This window comes from Polypterus senegalus, chromosome 18 (assembly GCF_016835505.1).
Source record: "Polypterus senegalus isolate Bchr_013 chromosome 18, ASM1683550v1, whole genome shotgun sequence".
Taxonomy (NCBI): domain Eukaryota; kingdom Metazoa; phylum Chordata; class Cladistia; order Polypteriformes; family Polypteridae; genus Polypterus; species Polypterus senegalus.
The window spans coordinates 30,811,381-30,835,508 of NC_053171.1; the positions used below are offsets into that span (position 1 = coordinate 30,811,381).

Below are 24,128 nucleotides of genomic sequence, written 5' to 3' on the forward strand. Positions count from 1 at the left end.
TCTAATTGAATTTTTTCATCAAATATCCTAAAACAAGCAGAGTAGGAAGTTCAAAATAAACTCGGGAGTTTTCCAATGAATGCATGTTGTGGACACCAGGGGGTGCTCCAGCTCCCCAAACACCCAATACAAACAGGCACAAAGGCACAGAGTGTCTTTTATTGTGGGAAACGCTTTAAATCAAGTGTTTTGCACCACTGCCACAGTATAATAAAGCACAAGATAGCACCCAGCAACTCTGTCTTCTGTCTGTCTCTCACAAGTCACTGCCTCCTCCACTCCTCTTCACAAGCGTTGTCCTCCTGTACACTTGCTCTGAAAGCACTTCCTCCTGAGACGGAAACCTCATCAAAAAAAGGGCTCCCCAGTCTCTGCAGCACCCCCTGGTGGCACCCACAGAGTCGAAGAAGAACTCCATGTCTCATGCTGCCCTGTGAGAATCTGAGGTGCTGCTGCAACCTAAGGGGCCTGCCATCAGGCATCCTGGGGGAAATAATGCCCTGTGCACGCTCTCTCTCCCTATTCCTTCCATCTCATTGGTGATCCAGCTGGGTAAAGCTGCTGTTCCCTACAATGTTCAAGCCAAGAGACTCAAAGTCTGTGGAAATCTTTTTAAACATCAAACATCATAGAAATCAGTGGGACTTCAACCTAAACAAACTAACTGTCAAAGCATATTGTGGATTGAAAATAAATAATGAAGTATTTTATATCCTGTGCCATTATAATGGACCGCAACCACTTCACCACTAAGCAAAAATCTAAAAATGGAGACCAGTAGGATCAAAAGCAGCTTTTGCTACAAAGAGGTATGTTTTGAATGGTAGGTGCAATAGACTCGAGTATCAGTATGCTGTCTACCACATATTTTTGTATATTATTTGTTTAAATACAGTTTTCTCACTTTTTTTGCCACTTTTAAGTCCTCTAATACAGCAACATGATTGTAATAACAAAGTAGAGAATTTTGATGTACTGGTTTCAGATGAGTGTTCCTGAATCCTACAATCAGTCGTTGTCAATATGGAGTTTTCACATTCTCCCTGTGTCTGCTTAGGTGCAGGTTAGATAGGTGAATGTATGCTTCCAGACTGAGGCCTGTGTGAATGTGAGTGTCCTCTGACCCTGTGGTGGGCTGCTGACCTGTCAGAGACTGTTTACTGTTCTACCTCAGTGCTGCCAGAAATCCCATTGAATTAAGAGGGCTTGAGAATGTTATGTAATGTATGGCTTCACATGGCAGCAAAAGCCTGAACGTTGCACATTTCAGCAAGTGTGTTTTGACCGCCACCTTGCACCCTTCTGGAATAATACCTTTATGCACAAGAGCAATTTTTAATGACTGAAGTGCACTCTGGTAACTGTGCTTCTCTGTATTACTTCACCTCTCTCTCCACTCATCCACTGACTCCATGGATGTTTCTCCTTGACATTCTGATTCATAGCTTAGCGACTAACCTCTAGTGTTTCCCTGAGTCAGCTCGGCTTCCTGCATGGCATCCCAGAGCGTTTCCTGGCTCAGCTGCTGACTCCCAGTGTGTCCCGAAAACGCTGATCTTGGAAGTGAAGCAATCGATGCCTCATCATGTACTTTAGCTTGTAATGCTTCCATAGCTTATTCATTAACCCTCTGTGTGTCCATGTGTTAAGTCACTTAACCACTGGTGTCCTTTAAAGAGGTCTTATGATGGACAAACAACCTCAGGGTCCCAAATTAGAACCCACTTGGGTACCACACTAGTTTTGAATTGGGTGGAAAAGTGTGAGGTTTTTACAGTGGCTGCAGTGCCAATCCTACCACCAAACCAAGAGTTTTCCTTGCTAGTTGGAATCAGTGAGCCTTCGGTCAGATCCACCAGAATTATTATACAATGGATTCAGAAAATATTTAGACCCCTTCATTTACTACATACTTTATTGATTTATTTAAAATGGATACATTTCCCATTTTTGTCCATCAATACACACTGAATAACCCATAATGACAAAGAGAAAACATGTTTTCAGAAAGGTTTTCAGTTTATTAAAAATAAAAAACTGAAATCTCTCTTTCATGTAAGTATTTAGACACTTTAGCTCAATGTGCAGCAATTAAAGCTTAGAGTCATCTTGGGTATGTCACTACAAGCTTTGCACACGTGAATCTTAGCAGTTTATTCCATTCTTCCTGGCACATCCTTTCAAGCTCCATGGACTGGATGGGAATTGTCTTTGAACGGCCATCTTCAGGTCTCTCCACAGATGTTCTGTGGGGTTTAAGTCTGCGCTTTGGCTGGGCCACTCAAGGTCAGACAGAAACCTGTCACACAGCCACTACTGTGGCGTTGTCTTGGTTGTATGCTTTAAGTCATTGTCGTGCTGAAAGGTGAACTGTTATCCAAGTCCGAGGTTGCATGCACTCTGGAGTAGGTTTTCTTCCAGGGACGCTTTGTATTTGTCTGCATTCATCTTTCTCTCAATCCTGACTAGTCTCCCTCTCAGTGCCACTAAGAATCACCCCCATAGCATGATGCTACCGCCACCATGCTTCACCACAGGGATGATAATAGGCAAGTTAGGAGCAGTGCTTGGTCTTCATCAGACGTAGAGTGTGGAGTTTGACCCTATCTATCTATCTATCTATCTATCTATCTATCTATCTATCTATCTATCTATCTATCTATCTATCTATCTATCTATCTATCTATCTATCTATCTATCTATCTATCTATCTATCACTCTATCATATAGTGCCTTATCTATGTATCTATCTATTTAATACAGTGCCTTATCTATCTATCTATCTATCTATCTATCTATCTATCTATCTATCTATCTATCTATCTATCTATCTATCTATCTAGCATGTTCTTTCCTTTATTTATCTATCTATCTATCTATCTATCTATCTATCTATCTATCTATCTATCTATCTATCTATCTATCTATCTATCATATAGTGCCTATCTATCTATCTATCTATCTATCTATCTATCTATCTATCTATCTATCTATCTATCTATCTATCTATCTATCTATTTAATACAGTGCCTTATCTATCTATCTATCTATCTATCTATCTATCTATCTATCTATCTATCTATCTGCCTTTCTTTATCTATCTATCTATCTATCTATCTATCTATCTATCTATCTATCTATTTAATACAGTGCCTTTATCTATCTATCTATCTATCTATCTATCTATCTATCTATCTATCTATCTATCTATCTATCTATCTATCTAGTGCCTTCTATCTATCTATCTATCTATCTATCTATCTATCTATCTATCTATCTATCTATCTATCTATCTATCTATCTATCTATCTATCTACTATATAGTGCCTTTCTATCTATCTATCTATCTATCTATCTATCTATCTATCTATCTATCTATCTATCTATCTATCTATCTATCTGGTAAACTCTCAGTGAGAGTTAGCCACTCTACCATGATTGGCTGATTGATGGAATGCTACAGAGATGGATGTCCTTTTGTAAAGTTCTCCCATCCCGTGGTGTACCAGTAAAGCTCTGTTAAAGTGACAGTTGGGTTCTTGACCGCCTCTCTGTCCAAGACCCTTCTTGTCCGGTTACCCTGGTTATCATGTTTTCATTCTGCCATCATGGGTTATTGAGTGTAGATTGATGGGCAACAATGGCAAACTTATCCTCTTGTAAGTTAAATTTGCAACACAATAAAGAGTGCAGAAAGTGAAAGGGTCTGAATACTTTCTCAATCCACTGTCCTTTCTGTAGCAGAGTCATTAAGCAGATGTCTGTTCCTAGCCTTCTCATGTGCTCACATTCTAAGTTGCTGGATTTTTGGCACTGCTATTTTTGACTGTTGTCTTTAATGCTTGATTAATTTTTTATTACTTTGGTAAAGCTGTTTTCCCATAATTGCAGAATGCAATAATGTGACTTCACTGCTTTATCCATTTAAATGGTTATAAAAAATTGAAATGATTTCAGTCTAGATTATTCCATTAAACACTGCACAAATCTTTGTTGAATATTTAGATAAAGCTTAAATGTGAAATGCTGAAATTCTTAAATTTAATATCATGTCTAATTTGGCCTTGCTGCCCGCAGTGGTACCCATATAGGAGGTGTAGGAATTGAGGTCAAAGGGGTCTCTGGGGAAGATGAACTGGTGAATAGTAAATCTACCCATCCATTTTCTTACTTGTTAATCCAGTTCAGGTCGCAGTGGACACAAGGCTAATGAACTAGTCCTGGAGGGGGTGCCCATCAGTCAAAAAAAAAACCATTACTTTTTTCCTTTGTTCCTTTGTAATCATTTTCATAGTAGCGTGGCATTATTCTAATGTCTGTGTGCCTCTTTGTACTCATCCAAAGCAGTCTTCCTTATCTCACTGCTCCTTTTGTAGAATGTTTGCTTGAAATCCATTTTGTAATGACAACTTTAAAAAACCTACTAAGTATTGACATTATATTGTGACCTTCACTGGCCTAGTACAAGTGAGCATGTGGTAAAGAGTGTGAGGCAGTGTGCCGTGGAAAGTGCTAATCCATCATGCAGGGTTAGCTCCTATCTTGTGCAAGATGTTTATCACAGCCATGCTGTTGGAATAAGTGTTTTCAATAAATAAATAAATGGTGTCACACATGTGCACCTGAGATTTGATTTCTGGGCTCATCTGAGGTAAGTGCTTCCACTTCAGGACTCAAGGGGGCATGGCCCCTGATGGTAACATCTCCCTTTCTTCCCACAGAGGGTAGCTAACTCCGTCCACTATAAAAGCGAGACACTCCCAGCATGACTCGATGACTGGAGCTCCTACCTTAAATTGACACACCTGAGAGATGACTGAAGGAGCCTCTAGTTTCACTTTTAGTAAACCTGCCTTTTCATTTCGCTTTATTGAATTAACCTTTGGGAGCCTATGGACTTTGTCAATATTAAAATATTAAAAGGAGTGAACCAGTTTGTGCCCAACACTTCCTCCGTGACCAGAGTATTCTCATGGTTGACAATGGACTAAACGTGACATTTTGAGAACATTATCTAAAAGGATGAAAGAGTTTTACTAGATTTTTAAAGGGGAATCTCCATTTTGAAATCATATGAATCTTTTCCAGTTGCTTAGTATTAGAATGACAGTTAAATTCACCTTTAATTACCTTTGATCATCTTTAATTAAACTCACTTCCCACTAAACTCACATATGTAGTGATCTTTTTAGCAATTCCATTCTGACTGTTCTTGCATAGTTTAATCTGAATTACTCTGTGCATATCTTTGAATCAGTTTTTATAATAAAAGTGGAGAAGGAGAAACAAACTGTACTGTAATTACCTTTACTACACTATTAGCACGTAGACTTATATCTTGCTCAACTGGAAGAATCCTAACTCTCCTCTTCTAAGTCACTGGGTAACTGATGTTATATACTATTTGAAACTGGAAAAAATCAAATTCGCACACTTAGAGGATCTGTGCAGAACTTTTCCAGAACCTGGCAGGATCTAATCAGTAACATTTTAGAATAAGCTTTTAAAGCACCGAGGATTTCTCTATTTATCATTATTTTTTTATTTTTTATTATAACGACTTTTGGACGGCTTCGAGGAGATTCTGGTCCACCATCACGTGTCTCAGGAGGGCAAAGCAGTGCAGTGTCAACACCGTATATGGTGGGGATGGTGCGCTGCTGACCTCGACTTGGGACGTTGTGGGTCGGTGGGGGGAGTACTTCAAAGACCTCCTCAATCCCACTAACATGCCTTCCACTGAGGAAGCAGAGCCTGGGGACTCTGAGGTGGGCTCTCCCATCTCTGAGACTGAGGTCACTGAGGTGGTCAAAAAACTCCTTGGTGGCAGGGCCCTGGGGTGGATGAGATACCGAGTTCCTCAAGGCTCTGGATGTTGTAGGACTGTCTTGGTTGACCGTCTCTGCAACATTGCATGGACATCGGGACAGTGCCTCTGGATTGGCAGACGGGGTGGTGGTCCCCTCTTTAAAAAGGGGCACCGGAAGGTGTGTTCCAACTATAGAGGGATCACACTCCTCAGCCTCCCTGGAAAAGTCTATTCGGGGGTTCTGGAGAGGAGGGTCCATCGGATAGTCGAACCTCGGATTCAGGAGGAACAGTGTGGTTTTCGTCCTGGTCGCGGAACAGTGGACCAGCTCTACACCCTTAGCAGATCCTGGAGGGTGCATGGGAGTTTGCCCAACCAGTCTACATGTGTTTTGTGGACTTGGAAAAGGCGTTCGACCGTGTCCCTCGGGAATCCTGTGGGGGGTGCTCCGGGAGTATGGGGTACCGGACCCCCTGATAAGAGCTGTTCGGTCTCTGTACAACCAGTGTCAGAGCTTGGTCCGCATTGCCGGCAGTAAGTCGAGCCCGTTTCCAGTGAGAGTTGGACTCCGCCAGGGCTGCCCTTTGTCACCGATTCTGTTCATAATTTTTATGGACAGAATTTCTAGGCGCAGCCAGGGTGTTAAAGGGGTCCGGTTTGGGTCACTGCTTTTTGCAGATGATGTTGTCCTGTTTGCTTCATCAGGCTGTGATCTTCAGCTCTCTGGATGGGTTCGTAGCTGAGTGTGAAGCGGCTGGGATGAGAATCAGCACCTCCAAATCCGAGACATGGTCCTCAGCCGAAAAGGGTGGAGTGCCCTCTCAGGGTTGGGGGAGAGATCCTGCCCCAAGTGGAGGAGTTCAAGTATCTCAGGGTCTTGTTCACGAGTGAGGGAAGAATGGAGCGTGAGATCGACAGGCGGATTGGTGCGGCATCCGCAGTGATGTGGGCTCTGCATCGGTCTGTCGTGGTGAAAAGGAGCTGAGCCGTAAGGCAAAGCTCTCAATTTACCAGTCGATCTACGCTCCTACCCTCACCTATGGTCATGAGCTATGGGTAGTGACCGAAAGAACAAGATCGCGAATACAAGCGGCTGAAATGAGTTTCCTCCGCAGGGTGTCTGGGCTTTCCTTAAAGATAGGGTGAGAAGCTCAGTCATCCGGGAGGGGCTCAGAGTAGAGCCGCTGCTCCTCCGCATCGAGAGGAGTCAGATGAGGTGGCTCGGGCATCTGATCAGGATGCCTCCTGGACGCCTCCCTGGTTAGGTGTTCCAGGCACGTCCAACCGGGAGGAGGCCCCGGGAAAGACCCAGGACACACTGGAGAGACTATGTCTCCCGGCTGGCCTGGGAACGCCTTGGGATTCTCCCGGAAGAGCTGTAAGAAGTGGCCGGGAGAGGAAAGTCTGGGCTTCTCTGCTTAAGCTGCTGCCCCCACGACCCGACCTCGGATAAGCGGAAGAGGATGGATGGATGGATGGATGGATCATTATTCTTCACTTATTAATTCATCTATTTACTTATTTTTTACTAGCTTTAAGTTTTACTCTGATGGCTTAACTCTCTTTCTCAGGGTGGGGGTTGATTTGTTTTCAATCTTATGTTTGTAAAACTGCGGTGGGCTGGCGCCCTGCCCGGGATTTGTTTCCTGTTTTGTACCCTGTGTTGGCTGGGATTGGCTCCGGCAGACCCCCGTGACCCTGTAGTTAGGATATAGCGGGTTGGATAATGGATGGATGGTTGGATGTCTGTAAAAATTGATTTATTTGTGTGGAATGATGTGTGATTTTAATAAAATAAAAAAATGGGGACTATACTCATTTATTATAGGTTCTAATAAATGTAGCATTTATTAAAAGAAGTGAATGAGGTTATTGCTCAAGGCTACTGGGAGTTCATGTTTATTTGTGTGTGGAGAAGTGATTCCTTTTAGTGGTGGTGTTACTGAAAATAAATGTCCTCCTAACGCTCTTCAGTACACACCGGTAATGGCTGAGCTCGCACTTTAGCAAGCTGTATTGGCTTCAAGGGAATTCTTCTACCCTCTGTCAAGATTTTCTAAAAATGTATCCCTATTGATTTTATTTTATCCCCTGTGCATTTTCTCTTATTTTAGGCATTACCCTCCACAAGCATTAATGCCTACTTTTATTTGTTTCCAACTGTGTCACTCGGCGCAAAGACACGATAAAACCCAATGTTCGGCTTGAGAGCTGTGTGGGTTGTTGCCCTTCTCCTTCATGCTGTTGTAAATTTAGAAGTGTCTGATGCCTTAAATGTTTAACAGGGAGTAAGGAAATGTCATTTAGTTTTTGCTTCTTTTGCAGGAACTGACTCGTCTTGCAAACCTCCCATGCTTAACTGATCTAGCGCTGAAGGATCCGCAGTATCACCCAAATCCAGTCTGTCTTCTCTGCAACTACGCCACACACATGATCTACCACATGCCAAAGCTGCAGAGGCTCGACACATGTGACATCTCCAACAAGCAGATAAAAGATGCAGCAGAGGTAAAAAGAAACACATTCTTCCAATTATGATGTTCAGAGTCTTATAGATAACTATATACTACAGATTTTATATAAGATTCCCTTGAAATCTTGATTTATTGTATTATACATTTTTACAAAATCTATAGATTTTAAAAACATCTTGAAATATTATGTCATCCTTTTGTTATTATATTCCTCTTCCTCTTTGGATTTCACATTTCCCAATCAATCTCTCAGTGGTCAGTCTTTATGGGAATGACACTCCTCAGCAGTATATGTGTCATGGCAGACGGCCTACAAGTCCAGCTCTCGAGCTATGGATTCTCAAAAGCAGGACGTTCTATTCATGGGGACTACCACAAGTCTGTTTTGGTTTTCCTCTCCTTCTCTTGCTGTCTTGTGTCCATCTCTTCAGAGAGGCAATCCATCTACAAATGAAATGCCGCTTGATAAATCGCACAACGCCATAGGGGTTTCCGAGCTGGTAATGCTGATCTGGCATTTTCTAAGGTTGGCCTTGAGGCCATCATTGAACTGGAGATCAGGTAAAGCCACGGAATGATTAGACATGTTAGCATAATAATAAATGTTTATTGAAAAGGCTGGATATCGTACACAGCAAAAGCAAAGCGGTGAACAAATCCAAAAGGGACTGATGCAAAATAAAAGTTCTGAAACAAGGAAAAAGTTAATATGCAGGAATCTTACACCAGAACAAACTTCATAGGTGAAAACCAAAAAAGCATGCAGGAGTATAGCAAAGTTCAAAAACATCATAATGCTTCATATCTTGTAGTGCTGCGGTGGACTGGCACCTTGCCCGGGGTTTATTTCCTGCCTTGCATCCTGTGTTGACGGGGATTGGTTCCAGCAGACCCCTGTGACCCTGTAGTTAGGATATAGCAGGTTGGATAATGGATGGATGGCTCTTGTAGTGTGTTACAAAGGCGAGAATAAAAATTCTTCAGTAAAGTTCCACTCACCCATGAGAAATCAGTAAAGGTCTAGCTCCTCTCCATTTCACATCATCACATGGATGGTACCCCAAAGTCACGGCACCTGTCTGCCCTCTGCGGTCAACGGTGTGTCTCCAAGGCAGCATGCTACTTGTCTTCTTTCATTCTGAGTAGAGGGACAGGAGTCCAGCCATCTGATTATCTCCTTTCTTGTATTTTTATTTTAATGGGGGAGTCACCTTTGCTACCACTCTTTCTCTTTCACACCGTAGTCCTTGGACATTTCCCTTTTGAAACACCACATACTGTATAACAGAATCCGACACCCCCAGTGTATCCTGTCTTCCCACACTTGCTGCGCAGAGCCGTGGCTATCTCCTTCACCTGTTATTCACTTCCTTGGTGTTCCCTCTCCTCTCTATCTCCCTCTTGCCTGCTTGCTATCCTTTCTCATTGAACAATAAGAGTGAATAAAACAGGCAAGTTTTGGTTAGCGAACAGTTTTACAAAACAAACACTAAATTTCGTTCTGCAGGCGATTTTGCAATTGTGAAATACAAAACTTACTAATGAGTTTTGGGGTGGAGGGGTTAAATTATTTTTTTGGTGGAAAACAAGGGATACGACCCCCTAAACCCTCTTTCACACGTCCTTGGTTATCTGTGTTCTTTTCTGCAGCTGTGTAACACATGTAATCCACACCACACCGGGATAATCAATTGCATTTGTGCCTGTCATTAATGTCACCGGAGAGGCGTACAGAACGTTTTTTTAAAAATGTCACATGCTCACCAATTTTCCACACAAAGACACAGTAAAACGTCCCATTGGGCACATTACTCAGTTTTCTCCACAGCTAAATCTAAGCACATGAAGTGGCTGCTGCCAAAGATCCCACATCTCCCCTCCACCAAGTACACAGCAACTGCCTTGTCCTTGTTGAGGATATACATACAAATTGTTATTTAATATTAAATGACATGCAGACACATGCGGAAGTAATAATTGCTTACAAACTTGAACTATTCTCTTCTTGTGTCAATGGCACAAAGTTTGCTGGACGCGTAGCTCAATTTATTTCACACATTTTGTTGCACTTTCGTTATAAATTTAGCATTGTGTCAATCATTTTGCTCATCACTATTAAGAGTTGTTTGGATTTGATTGTTGGGCCTGTGATTTGGCTTTGTTGCATAATGTAAATTTAGCACCTATTCTCTTCTTAATAACAGTTTCTCTTAAGGTTACATGTAGATGTCATTGTGTTGGTAAAGTACATCTTTATCCATTTATTGTTAATAGTATTGTGTACTGTTTTGTGCCAAAATCTAAAAAATAATGTGCAGTATAACCACAGTACATTGGTGACTTGCTTCATATCTCACTGCTAGGGCACACTGCGAGTAGTTTGTCATGGCGTGCCACACGGTTCAGTATTGGAGTCACTCCTCATTATTATTTGCCTTCTTCCTCTTGGTAATATCCTTCATCTATTTAATTTTCATAGTTTTGCTGATAAATCACAGCTCTACATGTCCTCTACATCTACTTCCAAACCACCCGTACCCTACCCTTGTGTCTCAATGACATTAATACATGGATGACAAATAGCTTTCTCAAAATGAATAGCTTCAAACTGAGTTACTCCTTGTTGGGTCTAAATCGACAGTGGCAAAAAGTTGCAGCTTCAATCTTTGCCTTGCTTGACGTGCTATTTCCATTTCAACAGAGGCCAAGAGTCTTGGTGGGTGACACTCTTTAATCTTTTACTGCTCACATAAATAATGTTTCCCAGGTTGCTTTTTTCATTTGTGAAGCATCTCTAGAAAAGGCCCTGCTTTAACACAGCACAGCGTACAGCCTTGCCTACATCGCACATTGACTATTCAGTTTATTGAACGGAATTAGAACTGTAATTCAGTTTTGGCTGGCATTACTGCTAAACTTCTTCATCGACATCAACTCATCCAGAAATCTGTTACACGGATTATTGTCACACCTCCACTCATTCAACTTCAGTGGTCTCCAGTGTCCCATTGGATGCACTTTAAAACGTTGCTGTTAACATTGAAAACTCTTCAGAATTTTGCTCCAACCTACTGTATCTTGCAAACCTTCTTCAGACTTCCCTCCTGGTCCCGACTCCCCGCGATCTTCATCTGTAAATTTACAGTCAATCCCAGACTACAATCTCAGTACTTTTGGTGCTTAGGTTCTTCTGTTACGCTGCAACCAAATTCTGGAACTCACTTTCTTCTCACATGTGATCATTGGACACTTAACAGAATTCTAAACTGTTTGGTCCATGGACTTTGAATTGCACTGTTGAGGTTACAACGTTGTGTTATTATGCTTTTGTTATTTAGATAGATAGATACTTTATTAATCCCAAGGGGAAATTCACATACTCCAGCAGCAGCATACTGATAAAAAACAATATTATCGGTTAATGAGTGATAAAAATGCAGGTATAACAGACAATAAATTTGAGTAATGTTAGCATTTACTCCCCCTGGGTGGAATTGAAGAGCCGCATAGTGTGTTGGAGGAACGATCTTCTCCGTCTGTCAGTGGAGCAGGATGGTGACAGCAGTCTGTGGCTGAAGCTGCTCCTCTGTCTGGTGATGATACTATTCAGTGGATGCAGTGGATTCTCCATGATTGACAGGAGCCTGCTTAGCGCCCGTCGCTCTGCTACGGATGTCAAACTGTCCAGCTCTGTGCCTACACTAGAGTCTGACTTCCATTCCTAGAATTTTTACTCTTAGTGTTACTGCTTTATATTACTGTGTATTTTAAGCTTTAAAGGTACTATCAAATAAAAAGTGTTATTGTTACTATCGTGTAAATTTCAATTGATTGATGGCAGTGCTTAGTGGTGCTTCATCAAAGCTAGGTGGCCTTGGGCTGATCACTTTTTATGTAGAGTCTTCACCTTCTCCCCAGGTCTGAATGGGGTTTCTGCAGATGCTCCAGCTTTCTGTCCATAGACATACGTACTGTATGTGAAATGGCAGCTCTATTTTGATGTGATTTGAGTCAAAGTATATAGATGAGTGCATTTCAGTTTCCTGTAGCATAGCATTAGGTGCAATGTCTGCTGTTTTTCAGTATTCCGTGAAGGCAGCCACTGTTTGCTAACCTGCACTTTTTATTTTTCCAGAGCATTGTGATGAAAAAAATGATGTACTACAAGATGAGAGTGAAGACTGTCCAACGGCAATTGGCTGAAATGGTGACACGATTGACAGAGAAAAAAAATGAAATCCAGCAGTTGCCAGTTCAGCAGCTGAGGAATCTGATGTTTGTGCTAAAAAGTGTAGGTAAAAAGAGAACGGGTGGCACAGGTGAGACTGGGCAGGACACCCAGTGAATTACGCATCCCAAGCACGCAGACAGTATGTGGGCAGCTAAAAGCTTTACAGCGCAGCTGGTGGGGAGAATGATTCACTTTCACGGTGCAGTTTTAATTAGGGCTGCCAAGGAGTTTCTTGCGTGTGTGTGTGTGTGTGTGTATGCATGTCTTATTAACTCATTGCTACTTAAATGTTTTTGCCAATCAAGCTGAAGTCTTTGTGTAATACCTTTTTTTTTTTTGGAACAGCTGGAGTACGAATTATCCGAGATTCAGACTTCATCTCCTAAACCCAACAGCAAGTCGCCCACCAGATCCGCCGACAAACAACATTCTGTTTCCGAGGCAACGAAAGATGACGGGGACAAAGCTGAAGAACCCTTGAAAGACCTGAACATTGAGCAAAAAATGGTCTGCAAAGCTGCAAAGATCAAAGAGAGGCTTATCTTCTGGAAAAGGAAAATGGATGAGTATGAAAACTTGTCTTAGTTTTCCCCTTTGCCCCCCTTCAGAATATTTCAGCAGGCTTAACATGGCAGCATGTGGCTATGGGGCATGCATGCTCCCTGTTCAGTTTGCCATTTCATTTTATATATTGCTAGAGAAAACAATCAGGGCAGCAGTCCATCAAGGGGAACACTCACTCATGTCAGTCCTATGATTTGTGTGTTTCTGACATTTGAGAATAAACCAGAAATTCTGGAGAAAACCCCACCTTAGACACAGGGTGAACATACAAAAACAGGTAGAGATTTGAACCAAGTCTCCTGGAATGATGACGAAGCAGGGTTATCTCTGTTTCAGCACACTGCCATGGGTATCATCAAAGTCAGGTTGTTTCAAGAAGTACAAAGACACACAAAAGTTAAAAGTACAATCTTTTTCATTCAACTTTCTGTTTCCTCGCTTCAGGGTGATGGGAGCCAGTGGTAACACAGGGTGATAGGCAGAATCCAAGTGTGGACGGGCTGCTAGTGAGGTCAAATTTATTGAAATGCCACACAACAGTATAAGTAAGCTGCAGAATTAGAAAAATGGCTTATTAAGGAAGAACAAAATTGGGGCGGGAATGAAGAGAGCAAATGTTATGTGGTGAGGCTTTAGAAGCAGATGCCTACCAGACTGAGATGGAGTTGGTAAAGTTCAGGTTTATTATCACGTGCACTGTCATAGAAGACATGGGTTCACTGGCACCCTGGCCGTGGTTCTTGGTTAATTACCCAGCCAGGAAGCGATGATAAATTAAAGGATGGACGGGCATCCTGACGGGGTTGGTTAGAAGTACCTTTCCTGGCTAGGATGTCATTATGAGTAAAGGACAGAGGGCAACTGCTACCTGAGGCTTTGTGTTTCTCCGTACTTTGGGTGGCAGTGTCCCTTTTGTATGGCTCTCTATTGGGCAACCAAAGAGCTGCATGGGAGTTGTGGTTTTGCTGGGCAGCCGTTTTGGGGTCCTCAGGTACTACTAGGAGGAGCTGCTGGGTACAGGCTCCCCTACTACAAAAGAGGTTCCACTGTATGTGGAAGTGCTTCCAGGTGGCAATCCTGTTGCACTGGAAATACTCCAGGGTTCATGTTAAAAAGCAGCCTCTCTGCCTCATCCAGCAGTCAGTGTTCCGGAGGAGGTGAATAAGGCTTGCTTGGAGGAGAGTGGAGGTGGAAAAGGAAATGAGACAAAAGAAACAAAACAGAACAGTGGCTTATTAATCTAGTGATAAAAACCTGTAGAAGGTGTTTTGCTTTGAATAAAAACTTTTTCCTTGAACCCGTGATTGTGTGGATTGGTTGTGTTTGGGGTGCAGGTGTGCCCCCTACAGGTCTCAGTACATAGTGCAATGAAATCCTTACTTGCATGTCTCCTCCTCAGAAGCGTTAAAACTAATACAATATCAGCAAAGACGGACAAAATAAAAACAGGCAGCACTATCCTGCCCCACACTAATACTCTACTTTGATAAATTACAGGCAACATGGCTTCATGAGAGAAAGGTCCAAACCAATCTATTGGACAGTTTTGCGAGGTAACTGGAGTAACAGACAACGGCAAAGCACATAACATAATTTACTTCCTGTTTTTGCCAAAGAGGTAGTTTACAAACCAATAAGAGGAGAATGCTGCACTTTGGTGAAGGTCGTCAATGGAGCCCTGCCACAGTCTGCATTTTGAACATTTAATCTTTTTAGATTATATTTATGGCATAAACAGTAAATTAGCTTGTGAACTTCAGACAAATTCAATCAAACATTAAAGATGGAGGACAAACATTTTAAATAGACACAGACAGTATTAAAAACTTGGCAAACCCTTGGAGAATGCACTTTAAAGTAGTCAAGTGAAAAGTTCTGCATACAGATAATCATAAGTGCAAGATGGGCCACTCGGACTTTTAGGAAGAAGCTTTGGAAAAGAATATCATTTTTTTTTGATAGTGTAACATTTTCTTTAATAATAATAATAATAATAATAATAATAATAATAATAATAATAATACATTTTATTTATATAGCACCTTTCCCATGCGCAAGGCACTTATTGTCAATGAAATGTACAGAAGAAATTAAAAAGATAAAAATAAATGTAAAAACTGTAAAATATACATCAAGGTGCATTACATTTATTCTTTATGATGCAGTAGTGAAACTGTGCCTGGACTACTGTGTGCTGTTTTGGTCACCACACTACAAAAAAGGCATGGAAAGAGAGGAGAGCAGCTAAATGCACCCTGAGCCTAAAGTGCATGTCTTACTCTGACCAGAAAAATGGGAATTAAACCTCTTTAGTCTTGAGCAGAGAAGGCTATGTGTCGACCAAACTCAAAATCTGAAGTCATAATTCTCAAAGGCCTTAGTAACGTTGATCTGAAAATAGTGAATTGTGAACTTGAGGACACCAGTGGCAATTAAGGGAAAGCACATTTAAGATGGAAGAACTTCTTTACACAAAGAGCCAAGGGAAACAAACCACCGATTTGTGTATTGGAGGTGGACAACAAGTTTTCAAAGTATCTATCTGTATGTGATATTGGGAGAACGTGGACATTAGCCAACCAGACTAGCTTGATGAACTGAAGGCTCTCCTCTTATTTGTCTGACTTCTTAGGTTCTTATGTTGTCCTAATGTTCATGTGAGACAAGTATCAGTTGAGCATGGACTGGCTTTTGAGCAGGCTAATGAATTCTTATTGTATTTTGGCAATTGACAAATTTAATTAGAAAATGTGATATTTTAAACATGGTACACTAGCTTCATTTGACACAGAATCTCTTGGTCTTACAAGTTATGTCCCGTGTCTGACTGTACATGTTTGACGTTCTGGTGTTTGAGTGCCTGTACAATTCATGAGTAGGGGAGCCACTGAGAGATGGGAACTCCACCACAGCCTTCTGTCAGACCAGATGCTGTTTCATAGTCCTCTGCAATACTCTAAAGATGACGAAGGGCCTTCTGACTTAGGGAGAGATGAAGCACCGAAGTCACAAGTGGATGAGTGGCACACAAAGTGGTTCTTGACTGAAGATCACTAGTGATTTTCCTCCTGGAAGACTCTGTACTAGAAATTTCTAGTATTAGCACTCTGAATTTAACAAAATAATATAGCTGTTACCTATTCAATTCAGGTTTCACTACATCTTTGTAAGTTCCTACAGTTCATGCACATAACATAAAGAAAAAACTATGAGAAAAAAATATATATTTTTGTTTTTTTAGCCTGTAGTCAACAATTTTCTCATCATCTATGATGTTTTTCGCAGTGAATGCTATCAGATGTCCAATCAAAAGGTAATATTCTATAAAACTCAAAATGTTATACATTTATTTATTACTTAAAGTTATGAAATTTCCATAGCCAGATTTGAAAAACGAATTGCCCACTGCACTCACTATTTGATTATTTGAGGTGTATGAACCTTATATTCCTTCATGTAGTGATCATTTGCTCATATTGCAATTACAGAATCCTGGCCCATTTTACCTTACATAACAGCTTGAACTCAATGCTAATTGAGTTCTAATTTCCATCAGAACGACTGAACGATTGCTCATTTCGTCTTGCCACATGTCCCTAATGGAGCTTCAATAAGGCATTCCAAAAACTCCAGATTTGTTTCTTCAGCTATTCTAATGGTGGCTGGGTTGTGAATTTTGGATTCTTTTTCTTTTTGAATTACCACAAAAGCTTTAACCCTTCAGACTGCAGCTGGATGACCTGACATATTGCTGAAGAATTCTTTAATACAAACCACAGTTCACGGTTCTTTTAAAGTCTGCTGTTCATCCAGCTCCTGTTGCAGCAATGCAACCCCAAAGCGTGACACTGGCACCACCACGCTTCACCACTGGTATGAGTTCTTACTTTGAAACATCTTGTTAGTTTTTCTTCATATGAAACAGTACTGATGTTAGATAAAAAAACTCCACTTTGGTCAATGTCCGTAGTCTTTGTTCCTGAATGCTTTTTATCATAGTTTTATTTAATATTTAAGAAACAGAACATAACAGCAAAACACAACCCAATCAAGCAAATGAATATAACAGTACAAATACAATGGTGTACTCTGAAAACAATCCATGAAACTCATAATTACATTCTGTAAAGAAGTGACTTTTCTAATAGGGTGTCTCATTCAACTTTTTTTACTGCGTTTTTTTTTATCTTTGTTTTCTAAACTCGATTCTCTTTTCTACTTGCAGGATTGAGAAGTGCTTCCAGAAGGAGCTGCAAAGAACAACAGAATTTAGTGAGATCATGGAGCAGTTTTTACTAATGGAGCTGGAGACTGTTGGAAATATTCGATTTGAGGAGGGCTGTCCATCTGATGTCTGGTGATCATTTACCTCCGTTATTGTTTTCTCTAAAACACGTTTTGACCTGCCACCGTTTGCCATCTTAAATTTTCTGGCATTCTTGTTTCCTATTGACTGAGAATGAAGCGGAATGAGTGGAAAGCTGAAATGGACTTACATTAGTGGAGTGTCACGCTTTGACATAAATAATCATTTATTGGAATCTTTAATATTCATTTTAGAACAACAATATAGGCCTAGGACTGTGTAACAGTGTGTTAGCTATGTGTCCTTTTATTACGTTACTTTTTGCATCTCATGTTCAAGAAGAAAATCGCTTGTTAAGCTCTCTTTAACTCCTTTAAGTTACCAAGTGTGTGGTAGATAGTAGTAGTTTGGGGATTTTTAAAACTGGATTTGAAGTTATTTTGGAGAAATTAGGTGAATAGGATTGACAAGTTTGTTTGGGATGAATGGCTTGTTCTCATCAAGATAATCCTATGGAGCTCCCCTCTAGGAATCCACTGTTTCTGACATATGGATGCAATGATATGTGACAGTACAGTAAAACATCTTACTTGACAGTCTTCTAGTAACTAAAATATGTGACACGTTGAACAAATAAATAAAAAATCTAAAGTCTGACCCCTGGTAAATCCCAATGCTGTTGATTTAAACTGCACCACTGACTCACTGGGTGACGCAGAGTGGATAACTTAAGATCTAGAAGTGTGGACGCTCCTGATCAGTGAGGCAGCAGCAATTGACACCATGCCACTTCAGTATACCGTATATCATAAACTATTTGTCTGTACAGAAGTGTCAGCTAACCAAAATGAGTTAGACAGAACAAAACTGCAGTCCTCAACTCCTACAGTGACATTTGTGACATGCACACTGAAAGGCTTCATTCCTGAGCATATGACGTATGTACTAATAAAATGTAATACATTTTCATTCCAACAGATGGCAGATACAATCAACACTATAGCCTAATAAAGGATGGTTGAAATAGAAAAATTGCCAGGAAATGAAAAAGACAGTTAGAGGAAATACTAATCCTGTTGGAGCTGATGGTCTGACCACCGGGTCTTAAAGTCGCATCCTGGGAGGCCAGGATTAGTGTGCCCATCTTATAGCCATTAATGGAATTTGTTAATTATACAAATTAGCCCTCTTCTTATTTTCCTACATTAACAAATTAAAAACGCTTTAAAATTCAATTCAAATGAGATCAGTACTCCCATTATCATTCTTTTTATTTCCCTTTTTTCTACTTAAATTTTCCTTTAATAAATTACAATTACAATTGTATGTCATTTGGTACAGGATGTTGAAGAGCAGTGCTCATGTTTGTGATCGCCATCTATATGGAGGTAAATGTACAATGCATTTTAATACTAAATGCATTACAAAGTAAAATTCCAATGGATGGAGTTGGGGTACCACCCTGGTAAACCCTCTTTAATTGACGGAAAGACAAATCAGAATGATTGTGGTTGCTGTGGGCCAAAAAGTGCTTAAGTAAAGTGATTTCTGAGCAGGGGCTTCTTCTGTTTTAGACGTCCTTCCGTTCTGCAGATGAAAACGGAGAATGTGTTAGCAGCAATGCCCCCACTTGACTCTACAAAGTATATATATATATATATATATATATATATATATATATATATATATATATATATATATATATATATATATATATATGGTTGAATAGTTTACTGTCAAATAATGCAAAGAGTACGCGACACATCAGGTGTATTCACTCACTGCACCCTCTCAAGGATCAAACCTCGGACGCCAGCGCCAGAGGCAAAGCCTTTTACATTGCAGCCGCGGCGCATGGTTTGTTTATTTGACAGCATGTAGATCAGGCTAATTACATTCATGGCATTCGTAGTCTGAATCACAATCTGATTGTATGGGTGGTTACCTACCAGGTTGGTCTGCAAGTCAGCAAACATCTGCCCCAGTGCCCTCTTTCAGATGCGAAGCAGATCATAGAATGGTTGAATAGTTATAACCACCCATACAATCAGATTGTGATTCAGACTACGAATGCCATGAATATATATATACGTGTGAGTGTGTGTATGTAATACAATATTTACAAAGTTCAGTGCACAAACCCAGTGCCTCCAGCACCGATTCCCCAAAAGTCCGGGCCTCTTACACAGTCCCTAGTGCCTTTCTTCTGGCCGCCTCCAGTACTCTCTCCAGCTCCGTCCTCTTCCACCCGACTTCCGCTCTAGACTGTTGGGAGGCGGCCCTTTATAGCACCCGGATGAGCTCCAGCTGCTTCCCGCATTCTTCCATGGACACACCCCTGCGGGCGGAAGTGCCGGCGCACTGAAGCCCTCCGGTGTCCCCATTCTTCTTTCTCCCAGCACTTCTGGGTGTGGCGGAAGTGCTGGGCTCTAGGGTTCTTCAGGCACCGGGTGCCGCCTGGCCCCCAATACAACCAGGGCGTTCCCCTCGTGGTCTGGTGGAGGCACAAGCCCTCTTCCGGTCCTTCTGCGTCCCGGCTGCGCTCCACCCCGGCCGCATGTGACAATATATATATAGGGAACTATTTTGCTAATCAGTTATTTTCTTGATTAATCCCTTTATCATGGGTTTGCAGAAATGCAACATTTGTGCAAAAGTGCAAGATTTTGTTAAACAATGATTTTTTTCCTTGCACACAGCTTTCCTCCATAATAATTTACCAAAAAGGGCAGAGCAACAAGTTAAGTTACTAAATGCAAAGTGTAGCTTAGCACATTCAAGGCTGTTGACGACATCAAGGGGTAGAATGCTGAAACCATCATAAGTGTCAAGAAAAGATTCCAAGAGTGTATTGTTTGATTTTATCTGCTAGACCATAGCAAAGACCATGAGATAACTGAGTCCCTAATAGTCTGCAAAGGAAGTTTTGCATATTGTTAAAGACTTGGATTCTGCACTGTCAGATGAGGATTTGAAACTAACTTAAGAAACAGAAGACACTGGCATTGAGGTTACTTGTGGATTATCAGAAGTGCAGATGAGGGAGGAATTGCCATTACTCTGATATTTGTTTGACACTTCCAGGAAAAGGCAGATAAAGTGTTAATGATAAATATCAGGAAATGAAATGTCTTTAAATAAGGAGTTTGTTATCAACAGATTGTACATAACGCTAATGAGGATTCCAGACATGCAAAACCGAGGGAAATGCACAAAAGTCTTTGTATTCTTTTCAGATTGTGTCCGTAAACTTGGATGACTTATTGTTTGATGAGGTTCCCTTGTCTGACTAAGCTTACTCTCTCTGCTGATACACAGCCTCTCACCTTCATGGCACTCCCGAGCTGTTCTCATGATGTCCCTGAAGCACAAGCACTTTGCATTACATTGCAATTTCCACTGCTAACATTTTGTACAGAAAAGCCATCTACTTTTTGTGTGTATCATTTGGTACAAAATCAACATTACCCAAAACTGATCATTTTTCATTTGTTATTGATAATTCCTCTGTCTCCCCTTCCACACAGATTGAGTCTGAGTGTCATCCTTGATAGAACTTTATCTTTTCAGTCCCACATCAATAACATCTCCCGGTCTGCATATTTCTACTTGCGTAACATTAATTGTATTCCCCCCTCCCTCACTCCCCCCACCACTCCTATTCTTGTTCATAGCCTTGTCACTTCTCGTCTGGATATTTGTAATTCCCTTTTCTTTGTTTTTTCTCGCAAATCTCTTTATACGCTTCAACTGATCCAGAATTCAGTTGCCCGCGTCATTACTAGAACCCCCTCTTACAGCAGCTTCACTGGCTTCCAGTTAAGTTCTGCATTCAATTCAAAATTCTTCTGTTAACTTTAAAGGCCATCCATAACCTTGCCCCTCCATATCTGCCCGATCTTCTCCATGTTGCCATTCCCTCTCGAACCTTAGATCCTCTTCCTCCATCCACTTGACTGTCCCTCTCGTCCATCTTACCACCATGCTCTGCTCCCCAGCTCTGGTATTCACTACCATCTAAGCAGGCCCGGTTCTAGAAGCAAAGCCGCCATCGTGCCATTTAATTTCAGCCACCCCCTCACCCTATAATACCTTAACTCGTTTTGTAAACCAGTGCATTTAAAATGTAAAATTTTTGCAATTTCCTTAATGTAAAAAAAAAAAGAAAATTTCTTCGTAGGTAGAAGAAAACTTGACTTACGCATTTAAAGAATCGCCGACAAGTTTAATTAATTCATCAGTAAAATTCTGATTAACACTATAAAAACTTTTGATTGATGTGTTGCGTACTTGAGCTGCCACAATTCACGTGTTGTGACTTGCCTGTTTTTCTTTGAAGTAAGTTACTGACATTCGACAGGAAAAGACGAGCCCCACGCCGAGCCTGCGTTTTGTTGAGGCGGCCGCCTTCATCCATGCACCCTTTGCACGACCGGCAGAACCGGGCCTGCATCTAAGCTTAGAAATATTGAATCGTTCTCACTTTTCAAATCTAAACTTAAAACTTGTTTGTTTAAGGCTGCTTTTTCTCCTTGATTACAATTGCTGTCTGATTTAAAATTTTGTATTTTTAGTTTTGTTTATAATGTGTGTTTTATCTATTTTTTGGTGTCCTTGAGTGTTTAGAAAGGTGCCTACGAATAAATAAAATGTAGTTTTAGTATTATTTACCTCAGTATAATGACATGTCGCAGCTTTTCAAACCTATATGAGCTTTTGATTGGTGTGACATTTAAAATGTCAGACTGTAAACCACAAGACCACGATTGGTTCAGCCCCTGCCACTGCCTCACTGGTGACCCTGTTCAAGTTCCTTCTTGTTTCTGGGACTCTATTCATAGAAATACAGGAACAGCTTACTGAGCCATTATGATTTGTAGACTAATAAACATGTTGGGTAAAGAAATGTAAACATCACTTAATTATTACAATATCACTCTAGGACTGTAGCTAATTCAGAAAATGTTCTTTATGATGATTTTAAATATTTGTCTTCTACGTCTTTCTTTTTTTATTCTCCAGGTTCAACTCCTGTTACGATTTAATCCTCTCTCGTTTCTGCGCCTCTGATTTCCAAGCATACCAAATCACAGGAGTGAAAATCTTAAGAATCGTCAAAGTGCACAATCAGATGCTGAAGCTGAGGTTTGAAGAAAAATCGCACACCCTGCTGGCCAGCGAGGAGTCGTCCTCTTTCCCCCAGTAAGTGAAAATGTCTTACAAGTGTTTCTTTGCTTATTAATTTGGAGAGTGTTGTCATGACGGTCCATAAATTAAAAGAAAAAAACTAAACAAAATAAAACATGCTGAATTCCTGGTGGAGAAGTTTCAGACTTCGAAAATATTTTGTAATATAAATTGAAAAACCGAGTCATTAGCCAACTGCGTTAATATCGATGATGCCTGTAACACCAACACCTCCTTATTGTGTTTTGCATAAAGAGTAATGAATCATAGGCTCCACATTTAGAACCTTATTGCTTATTTTAAAAAGGCATAAACACATTGTTCTGCGTCGTGCTTGGTCTGCACTAGCAAAAGTGTGATTTTTAGTCAACAAAAAGAAAAAAAAAATTCAAAAGATTGGAATCAAACAAGCCAGCCATTTATGACCAAATGAAGAGAAATCGTAAACTTTTGGAATTATGGGAAAGCTGTCTGGCACTCTTTTCCAGCCTAATAATTTCTCTGTTATTAAAGAAGAATGAGAAAAATGTATTTGAATTGGATTAGGGTGGAATATCTACTGGAGCATCAAAATATGAAACTGCATATTCAATTCTTTGTTTTTGCACAAGGCCAGACAGAAAATGTGAAGGAGCTGTGTGATCCAAGCAGATCTGATATTTACTGATCTGAAACAATGTTTGTCACGGAGCTGCTATGACTCAGCGGAGCTCACTTATTTTATTAATGATACTCTGCACATTGTCTGAAACTCATACATTCTTATTTTAAAAGCACTTATAGTAACATCTGGAGGGGACAGCAGCATTTATATTTTTTTACGTGTACTTATTTGTCTGATGCCTTTATCCAAGGTGACTGATAACATTTATGATACAATTGGTTCCATTTTTTTTGGTTTTCCAGTCAGAGCACAGGCAGGTGATGTGACATACACAGGGACACACAGTGTCAGTAGTGGGATTTGAACCCACAGCCTCAGGGTTTGAAGTCCAAAGTCTTAACCACTACACCACAGCATAAGGCTTGAGTTAGTTAAAAAGGTGCATGTCTCTACAATCTAAAATATTTAAATGAAATGGAAAATTTAATTAAAAAAATGTATTCATGAAAAAACTGTTAAAATGACAATAGAATGCTGGGTTACATAGAGAGTCCATTAGGGCTGCCAAATTAGCCAAAAAATAATATATTCAAACATAAGTTAATGATTCTGGGTGTTACACGTACTTTTGTACTTGCTTTCTTACACATTATTAATATGATAACCTTCACAGAAGCGGCCACGGCAAGAACAACAACAACAACAACATTTATTTATATAGCACATTTTCATACACACAGTAGCTCAAAGTGCTTTACATAATAAAGAATATAAAAATAAAAGACACAAGAAGAAAACAAAATAAATCAACATTAATTAACATCGAATAAGTGTAAGGTTCAATGGCCAGAGGGGACAGAAAAAACAAAAAAACTCCAGACGGCTGGAGAAAAAATAAAATCTGTAGGGATTCCAGACCATGAGACCACCAGTCCCCTCTGGGCATTCTACCT

At 40.5% G+C, this 24,128-nt stretch overlaps 1 protein-coding gene across 1 annotated transcript in view; it reads left to right on the top strand.

Annotated features, from left to right (window-relative positions):
* Positions 1–24,128, top strand: part of lrrc9 (leucine rich repeat containing 9) — a 225,140-nt gene that overhangs the window by 87,797 nt on the left and 113,215 nt on the right. Inside the window, exons 7-11 of the mRNA XM_039741349.1 lie at positions 8,135–8,317; positions 12,419–12,574; positions 12,860–13,080; positions 17,304–17,435; positions 22,407–22,586. Coding sequence (XP_039597283.1) covers positions 8,135–8,317; positions 12,419–12,574; positions 12,860–13,080; positions 17,304–17,435; positions 22,407–22,586 — 872 coding nt within the window. The remainder of the gene's footprint in view (positions 1–8,134; positions 8,318–12,418; positions 12,575–12,859; positions 13,081–17,303; positions 17,436–22,406; positions 22,587–24,128) is intronic.